Source organism: Gobius niger (assembly GCF_951799975.1).
Source record: "Gobius niger genome assembly, chromosome: 16".
NCBI classification, from domain to species: Eukaryota; Metazoa; Chordata; class Actinopteri; order Gobiiformes; family Gobiidae; genus Gobius; species Gobius niger.
In genome coordinates, this window is record NC_136867.1 from 9958169 (window position 1) to 9974700 (window position 16532).

Consider the following 16532-nt stretch of genomic DNA (forward strand, 5'->3'; position numbering starts at 1 on the left):
TATGGGAACAGCTAAAGGCTTAGTTTCAGGCCTATGTCCACATCGCCCTCTTGTGTTTGGAGCACGGTTTCGCTAGTCCCACTCTCAGCATTTATGTTCAAATAAGATCAATTTAAAGGCATAGTCCATGACCCAGACAACTTTTATTTGGCCTATAACTGAACTTAATTTCTAAATTCCAACAGAAAATTCATATTCTTAAGCTTGCACTTGGCACTGGATACCACCTCGTGACATACTAAAATACTGCAAGTATAGAAAACTTGACTAAGCCAGTTAAGTCCAGTGTAATCTATGAAACAGTTAACATTTACATTAATCTTTAAGACTCTACACTTTTATTACACTTTTTTACAAGATAACAATGAAAAGACAAACTTGACATGACAGAACAATAAAAATATTTACAATGAAACTCAACCCTTTTGAACATTGCTGATAAGTTCATCACACAGTTTGGCGAGTTCTTCGGCCTCTTTCTCCTGTTGGGAAAACAAAACGTGTGAGATCATTTGTTAAACGGAGGGGGAGAAAAATGAAGCTAGAAAAAAAATAAAATGCTGACCTTCTGACTTAGATTTTTCTCCAGTGACTGCACTTTCACCTGTTCACGCCGCAGCTGAGCGTGAAGCACAGACACTTCGGACTTATTCTTGGATCGTACCTCTGCGATTTCCTTGTTTGCCCTTAAAAACAAATGGAATCATCAGATCAAGTCATTTTGATTAACCGTGTCAGACATTTTCATACCCCTCAAATTCTGGTATGTTGTATTGTACGGTATTGGAAATGTTAAAATTTGTTTTTGTAGAGGGTGAACATTTGTATCATGGACAATGTAGTTTACCACAAGTAGGGATGTCATGATTCTAAATTTGAGACACGATTATTGTGAGGAAAAATATTGCGATTTTACAATTATTCACAATCATTGAAATAAAGAACAGATCAGCATTTTCAAAACCGTTACAGTACTATCCAAATGTTCACAAAACGTAAATGTACATTTTTATATGTAAAAGGAAAACCTATTGTACTTCAGCCATATTTTATCTTCAAGCTTTACCCTTATAAATATATATAATAAAACTATTTTAAAATAATAAAAAGGCAAAAGATTACTGCTAGCCCCGTCTAAACCATTCAACTTGTTGTGAATGTAAAAGAAAAAAAGAAAAGAATCTATCATCTGATTTGTAATTATCGTGAATTCATGAGTCAAAAGTTTGAGCACATGGAAATCAGCTGATCGAGACATGTTTATACATAACAAAACACTGCTGCACATGATTCTTTTGGGACTCTTCCTTTGGTAACGTTATGCAATTATCATGAAAATGGTGATTTTCTCTGCACATTGGAGAACTGAGCCTGCCGCTGACATGGTGTTTTAGGGTAGATTTAACACTGGGCTGTTTCTTTAGCCTTTACCGGTGAGTGTGCCGTACATGGGACGTGACAGCAGCTTACCATCAGTCATAAACTCTTAAGATTAACCGATTTTACAATTACCGTGGTTATAGAAGCTCACAATAGGTTTATCTTGACATCCCTAACCACAGGCTAAAACTTATGAATGAGAGGCACCATTACGACTCCAGCAGATACATGTGTGGTATCGGTACATCTGTACACAGCCATGTGACACTCATGAAGGGACCTGTGGTTTGAAAACTCTGAACCCAATGTATTTGCTGAAAACAACTCACTGTGTGATTTTCTCCTCTGCGTGGGCTTTGAGAGTCTGGTAGCGCTGCTCCTCAGTCTTGATTCTGGCCAGGTAGTCTTGGGCACAGTTTTTCAGTGTCTCCTCATTCTGGGGTTAAAAAACATGGTTAGTTTTACTCATCACCTGGAACCAACATTTAAGTGGTAATGCATAATTGTGGCTTAAAAACCCGCTTGGATTCAGCACTTCAATAGTGATAGTTGATATAAATGAACTTGAATGAATGTAAATGAAATGGGTCCAGTAACGGGCAAATACTGAATTAGAAGAAATAAAGTAAAAAGGTGCTCAAGCCTGCGTGGTAAGTCCCCTATAAGTAAAAATGCCACTATGTCCATGCACCTTCTTGTAGCCCTCGATGACAGTCTTGTACTTCTCTAGTCTCTTGAAAAGATCTGAGAAGGACCTTTCCATTGCGTTGAGGTCACTGGACACCTGATCCTTCTCCATCAGCGCCTCCTTCAGCTTTGCTTTTGCCACCTCGCTCTCCTTCTCCTGATCAGCTGCATCAAATTGTCATTATTAGTAGCAATAGACGACAGGAAACTCTGCCAGAGTGCACATGAGAACATACCCAGCATTTTAGCGATCATGAGCTCAAACTCTGCGATTATTTTCCTACAAAAAAAAAAAAAAAAGGAAATTATAAAAGCAAAATTAGAATATGCAACACAGCATCAACACTGAATAATGCAAGATAATACTCACCTCATTTCTTGACCATCGTCCAGTAACTTATTGTACTTCACGCGCCACTGCATTTCAGTTTCTTCTACCTGAATAAAGAGTAACATGAGGATTATTAACTCAAAATGCCAAATCATAACCCTAGACTGATCAGACGCCACATTTTGCATTAGTCATAAAACAATTGTGTAGCTTTCTCAATATTTCTACAGAATATAGAAATTTGGCAATAACTCAAGACTGACCTCTGCGTGGACCCTGGCCATCGCTCCATCCATGTCTTTTTGGCTGTACTTGAGCACTTCAATGATGTTGTCTTCTGCGTTAGTCGGCTGGGTGACACGAGGTAAGGGAAGGACTGGGTTTGATAGAACTGGGGCGCACTGAGGAAAGGGACAGTAAAATCACCATAGGGATATTTGTTCATATAGGAGAGTGAGATAAATAATCCATGCTAGACTTACTGGTTCTGTAGCCACATCGAGCAGTTTAAAGTCATCTTTTTGCATTTCCTTTTCTGACGATTGTGTATCAAGACTGAAATAAGAATAAGTGCAATATTCATTAAGTCCTAGCAACAATGTTATTTAAATGCATCTTTGGCATCATCAAAAAACCATTTTGGATAAACAAAAATGGTGTGTACCGTGAGATTAGAGCAGCAGGCCGGGGCACAGGGGCAGTAACAGCTGGACCGGAGTTCTTCTTCGGACTGTCTCTCAGAAGGGGGTCAAACTTAAGGTACAAGGACTGTTTTCTCAAAGCAGACTCTTTAAACTAAAAAGAGGACATTTGACATTACAAATGTAAGTAATGTGGTGAGTAACAAAGTATGAATAAAGAAGATGCTTACATTGCTAGAGCCAAACTGCTCAAGGTAGTCCATCTGCCCCTCAAAGTCATGTGACAGGACTGTGAAATTATAGAAAAAAAGACAAATAAAGCAACAACAGTTTCCAGACCAGAGGCTTTGAACAACAGGCTCAGTTAACTAAAGTGAAAATGTAGTGGACATTGGCTTACATGTTGTTCCTGGGACAAACTCCTCTTCCAGTAGGCTCCCTTGTGACTTCTGCTCTGAAAAACTCATGTGCTCAGCCTCAGGAGGAACGCCCTCTGCAGGGACAGCCTTCACAGAGAGATCCTTTACACATAAAGGGAAAGTTGACATATTTGCAGATCAAAATATGAAATGAAAGTTATTTGTAATATGTCAAACCTCTTTAGGGCTGGGCTGATCAACTGGTTTACATTCACTCATGCTAAAGAAAAATAATCATGTTAGAGACGTGTCAAATGAAGCATCAAGTGGAAATTAGCCAGCGGAACCTACCACTCAAACGAGACGGCATCCTTCTGTCCAGGCTCTTCCTCTTTCTCCGGTGTAGATTTGACAGACTCTGAACTGGTCGTTACTTTGCCTTTGGGGGAATTGCAAATAGTGGACTTTGAGCCAAAAGGATTGAAGTCCGGTTCGTCAAACTTGCTGAGGTCAAGCGAGTATGATCCTTTGGAAATGGGCACCGCGTCACTGACCTCCTCAGACTCTGCCCTCGGTTCAGTCTTCTTCACAGGCTTCACTTCTTTAGAGACTTTCTGACTCGTTGACCTTTTGACGCCAAGTTTTTTTGGTGGTGGCTTTAGTTTCTTGTCATCTTTGTCATCAAAATTAAACTCTAGTTTAACAGGACCACCTTTATCCATGGAGGAGTCGGAGAGAGACTCCAGTTCATTCGACAGGTTTGTATTGGCAGAATTAGGAGTAACCGCTGCAACAGGTTTTGCTTCAGGTTGACTGGACATTTCTGGCCCCAGGTCAACTTCTGTGGGAGTGACTTCAGCTACAGCTAGCACTTCCTTTTCAGGAGGGGAGCGTTCACATGCAGGAGAGTTTGGGATTTTGGAGCCACCAGACAGGAAAGGATTTACTGCATCAATGCAATCAAAATCAAAATTGTACGAGCCTTTAGCTGGCATTGGAGACTCCTCAGCAGCATTCTCTTGCCCCTCACAGAACTTGGGGTTAAGCACCTCAGCACAGGAGCCTTGTTCATCATCTTCTGGATTTTTGGACATTATATTCACTGTCACCACACTGCTCTCTGTGGAGCTGACATTTACAGATGCATTCAGAGAGTTTTCCACAGATGGGTTAAAAGGCAGCGTGTCATCCAGGGCTGACTCTTTGGCCAAGCTGGGACTCGTCTTATCAAAAATTGGGGGAGGGGTCTCCATGGCAGGTGGCATTGGGGATAAAGCAATCTTACTGGAGGATTGAAAAGGGTTGAGGGCATCAAGGTTTTCAAAATTCAGCTGGTATTCTCCTCGGCCAGGAAGTGGCATTTCATCTTCTGATCAAAAGGAGAGGAAAATTATGCCAATACTGTAATAATGTAGCTTTTGAGTAAAACTGCACAATAAGACTTATTCAGGCAACGCAAAAAAACAAGTTACAATTTTATAGTTTGATGGGTTACCTGGTGTTTGCACAGTTTGGTCAGCCACATCCTGATTTGATAAACTAGGAGGACAAAAAATGAATTAAACTTATTATTTAACTTGTTGGAGCAGGCATATATTTACAACATTTAAAAAGAGCAACAAAAGCTTTTTTTAGTTTTTTAGGAAAATGTGTTTCAGAAGAGCAACTGAAAAGAGTGAGTAAATTAGACATTGTATGCTTACTTCGTTTTCTCCAGATATAATGTCTCCATGGCTTTGATACATTCATCAACATTTGCCATCTTAGACGTCTTGGAGGGAGACACAATTCTTTTTGTGAAGGGGTCTCTCCTTGGTGTCTGAAAACAAACCTGTGTGTATAATCGGGGTCAGTCATCATATTTATGCCACAAATGAAAAGGTGGTTGTAAAGACAAAGTTTCTGTTTTCACTAACGTACCTTCGCCCCCTTAGCCACAGTGTTGCTGGGTAAGTTCTCAGTCTGACGCAGGATTGAGGGCCTCCCAGTTGGATTTCCCACGGCAAAAATATCCTCATTCAGGTCACTGTGCTTTCCTCCAAGGGAAGACACGCCTCGATTCTCATCATTCACCTCGACACAGCTCATCCTACAAAAACAAGTCCGACTTTATTCATGATCTGAAGAGGTCATGCTGCGCCCAGCTGATAAGGGGAGAGGTCATGTGGTTTCTGATGTGTACAAGTTCACACAACATCACAGCGGGGTAATCACTTCAGTCTGTAAGGTTCTTTCTTTTTCATCTGCCTGTCATGATCAACATGTCATTAAGAAGGGCACATATTTAGAATTTTTGTAAATAAGACATTTTCTATTGTTTAAAAGCTCAAAACTTTAGCCAGCCATACCCGTTTAAATTGGCTATGTGTACAGTACATCACCATGCCAACAGCCTTACAGGACCTGGTAACTTCAACAAATATGAATGTATCACTTCGTACTGAAAATGATGTAACAAAAACACATCTTTGTTTGTTGTGATGTGGCTCAAAGTGTTCAGTGCAGACTGATTTGCTAAAGTTTGTCAAAAGCTTTCAGTTAACTAGCTAAACCAACCAGGCAAAGTGCGCTTCACCTTTAAAAGTATAGAATTTCAAAATGTCCCACTGAAAAGACATTGTTTGAACTTTCATGAGCGTACTTCGGAATTAAAATATTAACAATCACCCACCTCGAAATGACTTTATCCTCGGAATCGTTCACGAAGTAGAAATCAACATGAAGAACTTTGGAGAACTGAGCCACAAAACGCACAATCCTCCAAAAGCGACCGTTTAGAATTTAAAAGTCTTGAAATTAACCAATGAGCGCTCAGGACAGCACGCACTTCTGGGTCCAACAGCCAATGGCATTGAAGAGCGGATGTGACGTGTTTCTTATGGGCACGTTTCGTTTCTGTTCACCATTGACAGTCTCCTCCTCCTCCTCCTCCTCGTGCTCCTCATCCCTAAAACGATGTAGGCTACTATGCCCAGTATGAAGTGAAAGAAACTTAAAACAAATATATAAAATAGTAAGTGTATGAATGTGGAATTAAATAAGTATTATTAAAACGAAATCAAATGTTTCTTTATTTTTCCCAAAAGTGTAAAAACAATGAGTGTGTTTACATTGATTGATTGATTGATTGATTGATTGATTGATTGATTGATTGATTGATTGATTGATTGATTGATTGATTGATTGATTGATTGATTGATTGATTGATTGATTGATTGATTGATTGATTGATTGATTGATTGAGACACCTGAGACAATTTTGGATTGACGCCAGTGATTTCTGTAATCCCAAATTTTAAAGATGCTACTTACTAAATTGGTCCTATCACAATTCTGGGAAGAGGAACTATATTCTAAACAATTCTAAAAAAAAAAAAGAAGAAATAATTGGTATTAGAACATACGTGTCTTTCTGAAATTTTAAACAAAATATATCCAACCAACGAAATTATAAAGCATAGATTTAAAATAGAAACTGAAACATTTATTTTTTGATTAACAGAGAATGAAGACCTAGACCAGTGTCGAACTCGTTTGGGTCGCGGGCCACATATCTATTGTAAAGGACTGTGGCCTAAAAAATAATGGTCTAAATTTATTTTTATGAGCTTTATCAGGCTGTGTCACATGTTTCTCAAAGTGCTACATTAAGTTACTATTGTAGCCACAGCCGCCCTGGGACAGACAGACCATTTACCACATGGCTGTAACATGCTGTTTATATCCTGATCTCTTATTATGTCAGTGCCCTCTGCTGGACACGTGTGGGATTCTTTCCTTTTTAAAATTTAAGCTGCCCCCTAGTGGCTAGAGTGAGCATTCTGGCTATTTCTTTAAAAATCCATAACTCCGCACAAGAAATGGTTAGACTTTTTTTTTCTGACATACTCAGAAGTTCATGCAATACAAAGGGCCACATTAAACCATCTCGGGTCTTGCGTTTGACACATGCTTGACCATTTCTATTCATGTGATGTAACACATGTTTTTGCTGAGACTTTCAGAGGTCCAAGGGGATTCAATTTGCTACTTTAGCGATGAATGAAGTCAAATTTGGAACAAATGTTACAAATGTTAATATTGTTTATGGGCTCAAATCATGTATTACTTTTGTTCACACATTTTCTTTAAAACTAAGCCCACTGTTACCCACTGGAAGAATGAGCTAAACATTTTTGCAAATTTAATTGAACAAAGCAAATGCAAATATCCTTGAAAGTTTTCTAATAGATTTTGGTCTACTTGAAGGATTTTTATGCTTTTCATGCTGCCCCTAAAAAACAAAAAACAAAAACAAAACCAGATGAGACGCACTCCTTGTGCTGTAGGTGGCGCTGTGATCAAGTATCGTCACCATGAGAACCATAGAAGTAGGTTTAGTGACGCTGCCCGCCAATTTCAGCTTCTGAGCATGTAAACATTAGGTCCAGATCCTCACGGGACGGGCCAAAAGTGAACGGTTTATTCATCCACAATGACTGCAAATGGAAAAGGTAAACGCTACACATAATATCAGAGTGGATTAGTAATAGAGTGGTAATGTAAACCATGCACAAACTATTGTCTATCTGGGGAGCTCTCTTTGCAGACTGCAGAAGCACGATCAAAGGAGGCCTATGGCATTAAAATGTTCTCATGATGCATTAGTTTTCTTTCTTCTTTTCGTGTTAGATTAAGTGTTTTATCTTCTTACACACCATGTTGCTACTTTATAGTGTTGTTATGCTAAACCTGTAAAGGTCTGTAGATCTTCAGTGCCTTTTGGAGAACAAGGCTCTGGATTAAAGGAGAATTCGTTGTTAAAAGTCTCCATTAGACAAACACATTGGCCAAGTTTTGTTCCACTTTCTGGATGGTCAGTTTATTTGAAAATGTCTTTCACACAGTCGTTATTCAGTTAAACAGGTTGTATGCGTTTAGATTGTCTCTGATGCCCTTCCATGTTGAACATTATACAGAAATTAGATACTGTAGTAAAAGCCCCTAAAACATGCTGTTTAAAATCTGTTTGCAGGATTGGCTGATTCATCTCAACTCTCGGCTGGGTAATGTTTCATAAAAGTTTCCGATTGGCTTTGATGAATGAAGATTTATTATATTAATTTATAGTATAGTATTATATTAATACTCTTCTAATTATTTTAACTGTATTAAATTTCTGTTCTTTGTGTTTTCTCCTCAGTGATAATGACTCGATTAAAGTGTTTGTGCGAGTGCGTCCTCTCACCCAGGGCACAGGACTCACCACAGACGGGGACCAGAGCCTGTGTCTCAGCGTCACCTCATCGAACACCATCCGGCTGCACTCGAAACCTCAGCCTCGAATATTCACTTACGACCACGTGGCTGATATGGACACAACACAGGTTCATTCATGATGACAATATTTAATTCCCACACTAAACTTGAACCATAAACGAGTACCTGTGAGTTGGCCATTATATCTATTGTCAATAAAAGTTTTTTTTTTACTCTCCTCAGGATGCAGTATTTTCATGTGTTGCTAAGAACATTGTTGAATCCTGTATTAACGGATATAACGGCACTATTTTTGCTTAGTAAGTTTGATAAGCTTAATTTTCTTTCCTGTTATTAATTGTTTTAGTACATATTAACTTCATCCCACTTATGCTTTACATGTCTTTTGCAGTGGACAAACTGGCTCTGGAAAGACGTTTACCATGCTTGGTGAGTCGTACAAAATATACCACAATACATCATAATATCACGGCTATTGAATACTGCATTGTTTTTTGCTCATGCTATGCAGCCCTATGTGAAGTTAAAGAAAAGCAAACCATTTTCTAACGGGATGTTTTTTCCAGGTCCATCCGAATTGGATAATTTCACAGACGAGATGCGGGGAGTGATTCCACGAAGTTTTGAATACCTGTTTTTTCTCATAAACAGGGAAGTGGAACGGGTGAGTTGAAAGTTTAAAATAGTTATGTAATGTAAAATGTGACTTTTTTCCCTACTTTTTACACCTTGTTTTACTTGTTTTCTTTTTCAAGTCTCAACAAGCCAAGAGTTTCCTCTGCAAATGCTCCTTTACCGAGATCTACAACGAACAGATTTATGACCTGCTTGACACGGCTTCTGCGAGCCTCTTCGTCAGAGAGAACATCAAGAAGGGAGTCTTTGTTGAGGGAGCTGTGGAGAAGTTCGTCAACTCAGCTGCAGAAGCCTACCAGGTATTACTTGTATTTGATTTTGATATCAGGCATGTCGGTAAGAAAAAAAGAGCAAAAAGCCATCTATCATGTTGAACTCTCTTCCAGTTTTTGTGTCATGTGAACCCAGACCATTCAAAATAGTTAACTGTTTTCCCAGGTGTTGTCTTTGGGGTGGCGTAACCGCAGAGTGGCTTCCACCTCGATGAACCGCGAGTCGTCCAGATCTCACGCCGTGTTCACTATGACCCTGGAGTCCAAAGAGTCCATCAACGAAGTAGTGAACATCCGCACGTCTCAGCTGAACCTGGTGGACCTGGCTGGATCGGAGAGGCAGAAGGACACTCACACAGAGGGCTCTCGGCTCAAGGTGCAGCGTCTCACATCTGTCCCACGGACTCCTGTGCTTGTTACTTACTGAGGTCTTATTGTCTGCAGGAGGCGAGCAGCATCAACCGCTCTTTGATGTGCCTTGGTCAGGTGATCATGGCTCTGGTCGACGTGTCCAATGGAAAGAATCGACATATCTGCTACAGAGATTCGAAGCTCACGTTTTTATTAAGGGTAAGGCCTGGGACACACCAGAGGACTTGAAAATCTTTTGCGATTTTAAAATGCGATCATGGGGAGAGTCAAAATGGGCTCAGTGCTGGGCTGAAACTCCTTGTGTGTCCCCAGTTTAACACCATTTTTCAAAGGCTGTTTTATATAGAGCTGGGCACCATTAAGTATGTTATCGGGGGGGGAAAGAAGGTACTGCTGATGTAAAAAAAAAAAAAAAAAAACATTTCTTTAGCAAGTTTTGATTCCTGGTGGGTCTTAAGATAGCACTAAATAGCGTGTATAGTTAATTACAGGTGTATATATATATATTTTTTAAATTGTATATCGCATGAAATGTATTTTTCCATATAGGATTCTCTTGGTGGAAATGCTAAAACCTACATTATAGCAAACGTCCACCCTGGTTCAAAGTGCTTTGGAGAAACTCTGTCCACTTTACAATTTGCCCAAAGAGCAAAGCTGATCAAGAACAAAGTATGTACATTATGAGAACACACTTTTTTCTATTGGAGTGAGTTTTTCCTTTTCATTTACACATTGTTTAATATTTAGGCTATTGTTAATGAAGACACCCAAGGAAATGTGAGACAATTGCAAGCTGAAGTAAAAAAACTAAAGGAGCAGCTTGCGATGGTGCTTGCTTCAGTTGACCCTCGAAGTGACGCAGCTCCTGGAGGACCTGAAGTTCCAATTGGTAAAAGTGATGCCATTTTATTTTCCCAAACAATAAGGTTTTTGTGACTGAGACTGTCTATTAACAGCAGGTCAGCAAGTTGAAATACAGGAAAATGTCCAGTACAAATCCCAGTTTATTGCTGCAGTTCGTCTTTGGAAAAGGCAGGAAGAAGAGAAAAGGGTACTTTCTCAAATTCAAGAAAGCATAATGCATTATGACAACTATGTGTGATATACAAATGTCTTCTCACTCAGATGCTGCTGAAGAAAGTGGCTCAACTGGACGAAGCCTGGAGTCAGAAAGAGAAATTCATCCACTCGAGCCGCATGATTGTCAAGTTTCGAGAGGAACACATTTCTCGCCTGGAGAAAAAAATGAAAGCTGATCAAAACCTATTCACCGATGAAGAGAGTAAATGTGTTATTAACCAGCTTAAAGAGGAAATCAGTATTTTAAAAGACCAGGTCCATATTTTTCTTCTTACATATTTTGAACTAAATATGCAATGAGTGACCATCATTTTGTTTTTTCCTAGCTGGAGCATCACCCGAAGATGACGCGATATGCTGCAGAGAATGTGAGCCTCAGAGAGGAGAACCGTCTGCTGCGCTCCCTGGAGTCAGTGGTTCATGCCAACACAGAAGCTGCTCAAGAGTCTGCTGAACTGGAAGCAGCCTTTCAGATTGCTCTGGAAATTGAAAAAGCAGAGAGTAAGTTAATGTCTTGTTTTTACTGTGTGTTTCAGTACAAAAACTTAGACACTATGATGTGTATGTTTGACAGCTCCCTCAGCCCCAACAACAGTGGATTTGGCCTCTGTCACAGCTATGGAGAAACTTAAAGATCAACTTCTGCAGAAACGGGCTGACCTCGCTGCTGCACTACAGGCTTTTGAAGAGTACAAACAAGTCACCAGGTAAATTATTACTTGAAGTAAATTGTAAATGTATACAAAAGTGTATTTTAAATGAGGGATTATGAAAAACACTCTCCCATTGTCTTTAATAGGAAACAGTTAGCTCAGCTGGAGTCAGACAAGAGATATTTGGACAAAGCCAACAGACATTTAGAAAAAATATTGGAGGCAACTAATGCTTACAAAAAACAAGAGGTCTCCGAGCTCAATAGGATTCATGTTGAAACGATAAAGGTGAGACAGAAAATGTTTAAAAAATCATTCTAATCAAGTTATAATGTAATATATCTACTATCTCAGATTCTCACCACACCTACCAAAGCATACAACTTACGCTCCCGACTAGTGCCTTGTTCTAGTCCAGAGCACCTGAATGGTCTAAACGAGGACATTTGGAATGAGCAGCCTCCAACACAAATGACAGAAATGGCTCTGACCGAGGAACTACGCCAGGTCCAGGTACAGAAAGTGTTTGTGTTTATTCTGTATTTAGCATACACCAACATCCTCTGGGCTCACTCTTGTGATATTGATACAGGATCAGGCAGGTACTGTCCAATCACAGCTGGATGAGGCAGAGCTGAATAACAGCAAACTTTTACAAGAAATATCGAGATTGGAGGAGCAGGTTGCGCTGCTGTCGCAGGAGTGCAAATCCAAGGATGAGGTATGAGTCTACTTTCGAGAGACAAAAACTCCTCAATATAAACGTGCGTCAGTGGATGGGTTAACTTTTCTAAAACTAAGCAGATCCTAGGGCAAACTAAATCCTTTGTTCATATGAGATTGGCCTGTTATTGCAACCTCTGGAATTTAAATTGGCAGATCAGCATTATGTATTTAGCCTTTTTCCAGCTGAGGCTGAAGAGCTATCCATATTTTTCTTTAACCTTGTACTGGGATTATTTCACTTCATTATATATACAGTGTATATAAATATATTCATTTAAGGTTGACTACCCTCCACACTGGTCGAGATGCTGCAGATATGCTACATAAATTAATATTAACGAACTGAGTAATAATCTTTTGATCAATAATTACTGCCTTTCAACTGCTGTAGGACCTGTGCTCTGAGAAAGCCAACAGGACCAAAGAGCAGCTTCAGCTCCAAGAAACCATCACCGGTCTACAGCAGACTGTCCTGTCTGATCAGCAGACAGCAGAGGGTATGGACGGGTTTTTGGACATTGCAAATTAATCATGAATGTACAATTGGGACTAAAGGTTCTTTTCAGTTTTGCAGAATGAGATCCGGGACCTGCGCCTGGTGCTTCAGTCTTCAGACAAAGAGCTGGCCTCTGTCAAAGAGCAGCTGAAGAGCAGTGAGGATGAACAGCAGAAAGAAATGAGCCATCTGTCCAACAGTCTGATCAGCACACGGCTGCAGCTCGACAAAGTCCAGTCAGTCTCAAAGGCCTTGTCATGCCAAATACCTGTACCTGCTGTCATGTCTCATGTCTGTCTGTCACAGGCTAGAGTGGGAGCAGCTCCTGGAGCAGCACCGCTCTCTGCAAGACTGTTTTGACCAGTGTCAGGCGGAGGCCAAGTTTGAAGCGGATCAGTCCAAGCAGCAGCTACAAGACTGCAAACAGGAGATTGAAGAGTTAAAGGCTCACATCTCTGTGAGCAAACGGATTCTACTTGCTGTGTTCATGTGTGACGATTATGAAACCTAATCTATCTGTTTCATAGGATATGAATAATGCTCTGCAAGCTGAACAAGAAGGCACCCAGGCTTTGACGTCTCAGTTAAGAGAAAACAGAGAAAGCGCTTCAAAGTGAGTAATACTTACTCTTATGCCATGGTGTCATTTCCTGATCTAGTATTGACAGCTCATGCACTTAATTTCTCCAGAGAACTTGTGGAAACTGTGGAAATGAATGCACAGCTTAAAAAACAAGTCTTAGAGCTTTCCACACACAATCAGCACCAGGTATTTTCAGTAACAGATGCATTTATGTGATTTTATGACTTAAGAAGTTACAATAATCCTCTCCTTCCAATTCTGAAGGCATCCAAGCTTCAGACTCTAGAGCAAAGCCTCATGTCTGCTGCGGAAACAACGAAAAGCTTGGAGCAGAAGATGGAACAAGACAAAGTAAAAATGCTACTTCAGTTGTAATTGCAGCCTGTCCACACTAAATACTGAAGAATCCTCTGGTCTTTTTCAGGACGTTGTGGTCGATCTAATAAATCAAACCAGAGATCTCCGCAGTGAGCTGAGTCATAAACACACTACTATTGCTCACCTTACCGAAGATTTAAATGACATCAAGGTAAATCAAAAGAAAGGTGCAATGATATTAATGTTTCATTGTTCTAAAAGATCTTTGTTGTAACATCTCTCACAGGCCAAGTACAATGGAGCCTGTCAGGAACGAGAAGATATCCGTGAGGAAAACTCCCGGTTGCAAAAAGAATGCCTGGACCTGAAGGAATCCCTGGACAGGAGTGTCGCTTCGAACAAAATTGAAGTGTGTGAGATCTTTGCTGGTGTTAATGCAGTTTGCTTTGATGATCCAGCTTCATGAGTGTGCATGTTCAGGTGGAGGTGCTGCAGGAGGAAATGGCCTATGTTACCGAGGAGGTGGAGAGGCTCACAAAGGTCCTGGATGAGCAGAATGCCCTTCTTCAGACTTCTCAAGAGCAGATGACCCAGAGGGATGACACGATCAAAAGTCTACAGCAGAAGGTAACAAAGTACTTATTCTTTAGTATAGATTTGTACATGTGAATTATATAAAGAACAATTGTCAAGCAAAACTTATTTTTTACTCTATTGATTGATCCACTACATGTCATTTGTTTTAATGCAGAACTGAGTGTTTGTCAGAACTGTGTTTGTTTCTTTTAAGGTGCAGCAACAGCAGGAAGCAGTCGAAAAAAGCCTGAGAAACTTCAAACCTGAGCCAACAGTGACTCCAAAATCCTCATGCCGGGTATGTCCCTGCGTTTGGCCTTATTATTCAAGTTTTTACATGCTTTTAAACAGATCCATCTTGGTATTTGTTATGTGTCAGACCCCGTGCACCCCAGGCAGCTTCAACAGAGATGTGAGCCAGGTTCTGGAGAGTCAGGAGAGGGAGCTGGAAAACCGCCGCTCTTCCATGATGACGATGGAAATCCTATTGGTAGAGCTGAATGCTGAAAGGGCGGCCAAGAATGACGAGATACAGAGGCTAAAGGTACCCATGTAACTTAAGTTTACACAATATCTCTCCAAATGACCGTTATCACAATATTCAAATCGGAAGAAGCCACAATATATCGCAAAATCAATGAGGTCTTTCCATCTGACGTTTAGTCAAAACAAATTATGATAACTTTAAAATGTACCAAAAAAAAGGTGTTTTACTCATAAGTTCGTAAGTGGTTCCATACAATACAATTTTATGGATAAAACAAATCCCTTCTGCTTAAATTTGATTAAACGTTCTGTGTTGAAATTGATTCATAGAATATTACAATATTGGAGACAGTTTTGGAATATTGCAGTGGTTTCCCATGTAGTGCAACCCAATGGTGTATCAGAAGTGTCTTATAGTTTAATGTCATAGACAACTTTTGTTAATCTTCAAACTGTTTTAGTCCCAACTGACTGAAAAAGAAATGGTTCGGATGGAGATTCAGGCATTGCTGGATCAGTTCTACACAAAGCAGATGCAAGCCTCGGACTCCAGTGGGTTAGTTCTCTCAATTGTCTGTTACTGTGTGTTCAGATAATGATATGCTACCTCCTTATAAATAAACTGCTTTTAATTACAGTCTCGAGTTGAATGAAGCCATTACCAAGTCAATTCTAGCAGAACTACAAGATGAGAAAGCAGATAAGGTTTGTTTGTTTATTTTAAGTATTTTTTAATAATACTGTTCATGTTATAACCAACATGTAATGTCTTCTTCTGAGATTAGAACAATGTCCTGCTGAAGTTGTCTGATATGCAGAAAAAGTAAGTTAGATCTTGATTTTACTGCTGCAGATGTTGGGCGGCCCTAAAACGGTCTAAAACTTTGTGTTTCAGACTGCATTCACAGGAGTCTATGCTGGCGCAGTCCCAGACCTGTGTCCAGGAGCTCACCTCTGAGCTGAGGAACCGCTGTTTGGAGCTGAGAGAGCTGAGTCAAAGGGCGCATGACGAGGAGAAGCTCATGCAGGTCAGACGCAAGTGAAAAGAGCACAACTAACCGACTTATGCGTCTGACACACTTATTTGTTTTTAAGGAGAACGAGGTTCTTCGCAAACAGAATGTCAAGCTGTCAGAAGAAAATGGAAAACTGGTGGGGCACAAAAACCACAAACAGAGGATAGAATATTTGGTGAAGTTAAAGAAGGACAACACCAAGCTTCAAGAGGTATGAAACGGGTCTCTGTGAGATGTTATTCCTTATCACCAATATACTTCTCTTCCAAAGGAAAATGAAAGACTGAAATCGGAGCTGAGTTTGCTACAAGACAACATTGGATGTCTCCCTGCTCTGCCAGCAGAGTTGCTGTAATGTTCCATATGAAACATGGGTTTTATTCTTTTTTTAATCAAATGCTATGAACTAATAGCCATTTATGATTTTAAGTGATATTAAATGGTGATCCCGTACTGTTTGAATTTTTAAAAAATAACTTCTTTCTTGGTCTGTTTATTTGTTAAATGCAATACAATTAGTAATTGATATGAATTATATTAATTTTGTTTACATTATGTTAATGTATAAAATACTACTGTCTTACAGCGCTTTAGACACTTGGAGGTTAAAGCCACAATGCGTAGAATTTTACCCAATAAGTAAAAATTGAAATACAAG

General features: G+C 39.8%; 2 protein-coding genes across 2 annotated transcripts; one reads left to right on the forward strand and one right to left on the reverse strand.

Annotated features, from left to right (window-relative positions):
- Positions 1 to 276: 276 nt before the first annotated feature.
- Positions 277 to 6186, reverse strand: tacc3 (transforming, acidic coiled-coil containing protein 3). The gene is made up of 17 exons (XM_079573841.1): positions 6070 to 6186; positions 5319 to 5487; positions 5102 to 5229; positions 4894 to 4937; positions 3750 to 4767; positions 3636 to 3678; positions 3440 to 3560; positions 3270 to 3328; positions 3063 to 3193; positions 2881 to 2953; positions 2662 to 2799; positions 2438 to 2505; positions 2304 to 2347; positions 2072 to 2232; positions 1710 to 1816; positions 566 to 686; positions 277 to 482 (listed from the first exon to the last, which is right to left on the reverse strand). The coding sequence occupies exons 2-17, from the start codon at positions 5484 to 5486 to the stop codon at positions 417 to 419; spliced, it is 2490 nt and encodes an 829-aa protein (XP_079429967.1). The 5' UTR covers position 5487; positions 6070 to 6186; the 3' UTR covers positions 277 to 416.
- A 1579-nt stretch (positions 6187 to 7765) lies between these two features.
- On the forward strand, positions 7766 to 16318 carry kif15 (kinesin family member 15). The gene is made up of 35 exons (XM_079573959.1): positions 7766 to 7891; positions 8413 to 8443; positions 8581 to 8764; positions 8880 to 8956; positions 9049 to 9086; positions 9224 to 9321; positions 9413 to 9592; positions 9732 to 9941; positions 10010 to 10135; positions 10487 to 10609; positions 10688 to 10829; positions 10897 to 10991; positions 11066 to 11275; positions 11347 to 11521; positions 11595 to 11727; positions 11820 to 11961; positions 12028 to 12186; positions 12266 to 12394; positions 12791 to 12896; positions 12966 to 13131; positions 13202 to 13352; positions 13423 to 13508; positions 13586 to 13664; positions 13743 to 13829; positions 13903 to 14007; positions 14083 to 14205; positions 14277 to 14423; positions 14587 to 14670; positions 14752 to 14916; positions 15320 to 15414; positions 15497 to 15563; positions 15644 to 15681; positions 15754 to 15886; positions 15954 to 16085; positions 16146 to 16318. Exons 1-35 carry the CDS (start codon positions 7873 to 7875, stop codon positions 16227 to 16229), a joined length of 4119 nt encoding a protein of 1372 aa, XP_079430085.1. The 5' UTR covers positions 7766 to 7872; the 3' UTR covers positions 16230 to 16318.
- Positions 16319 to 16532: the final 214 nt, after the last annotated feature.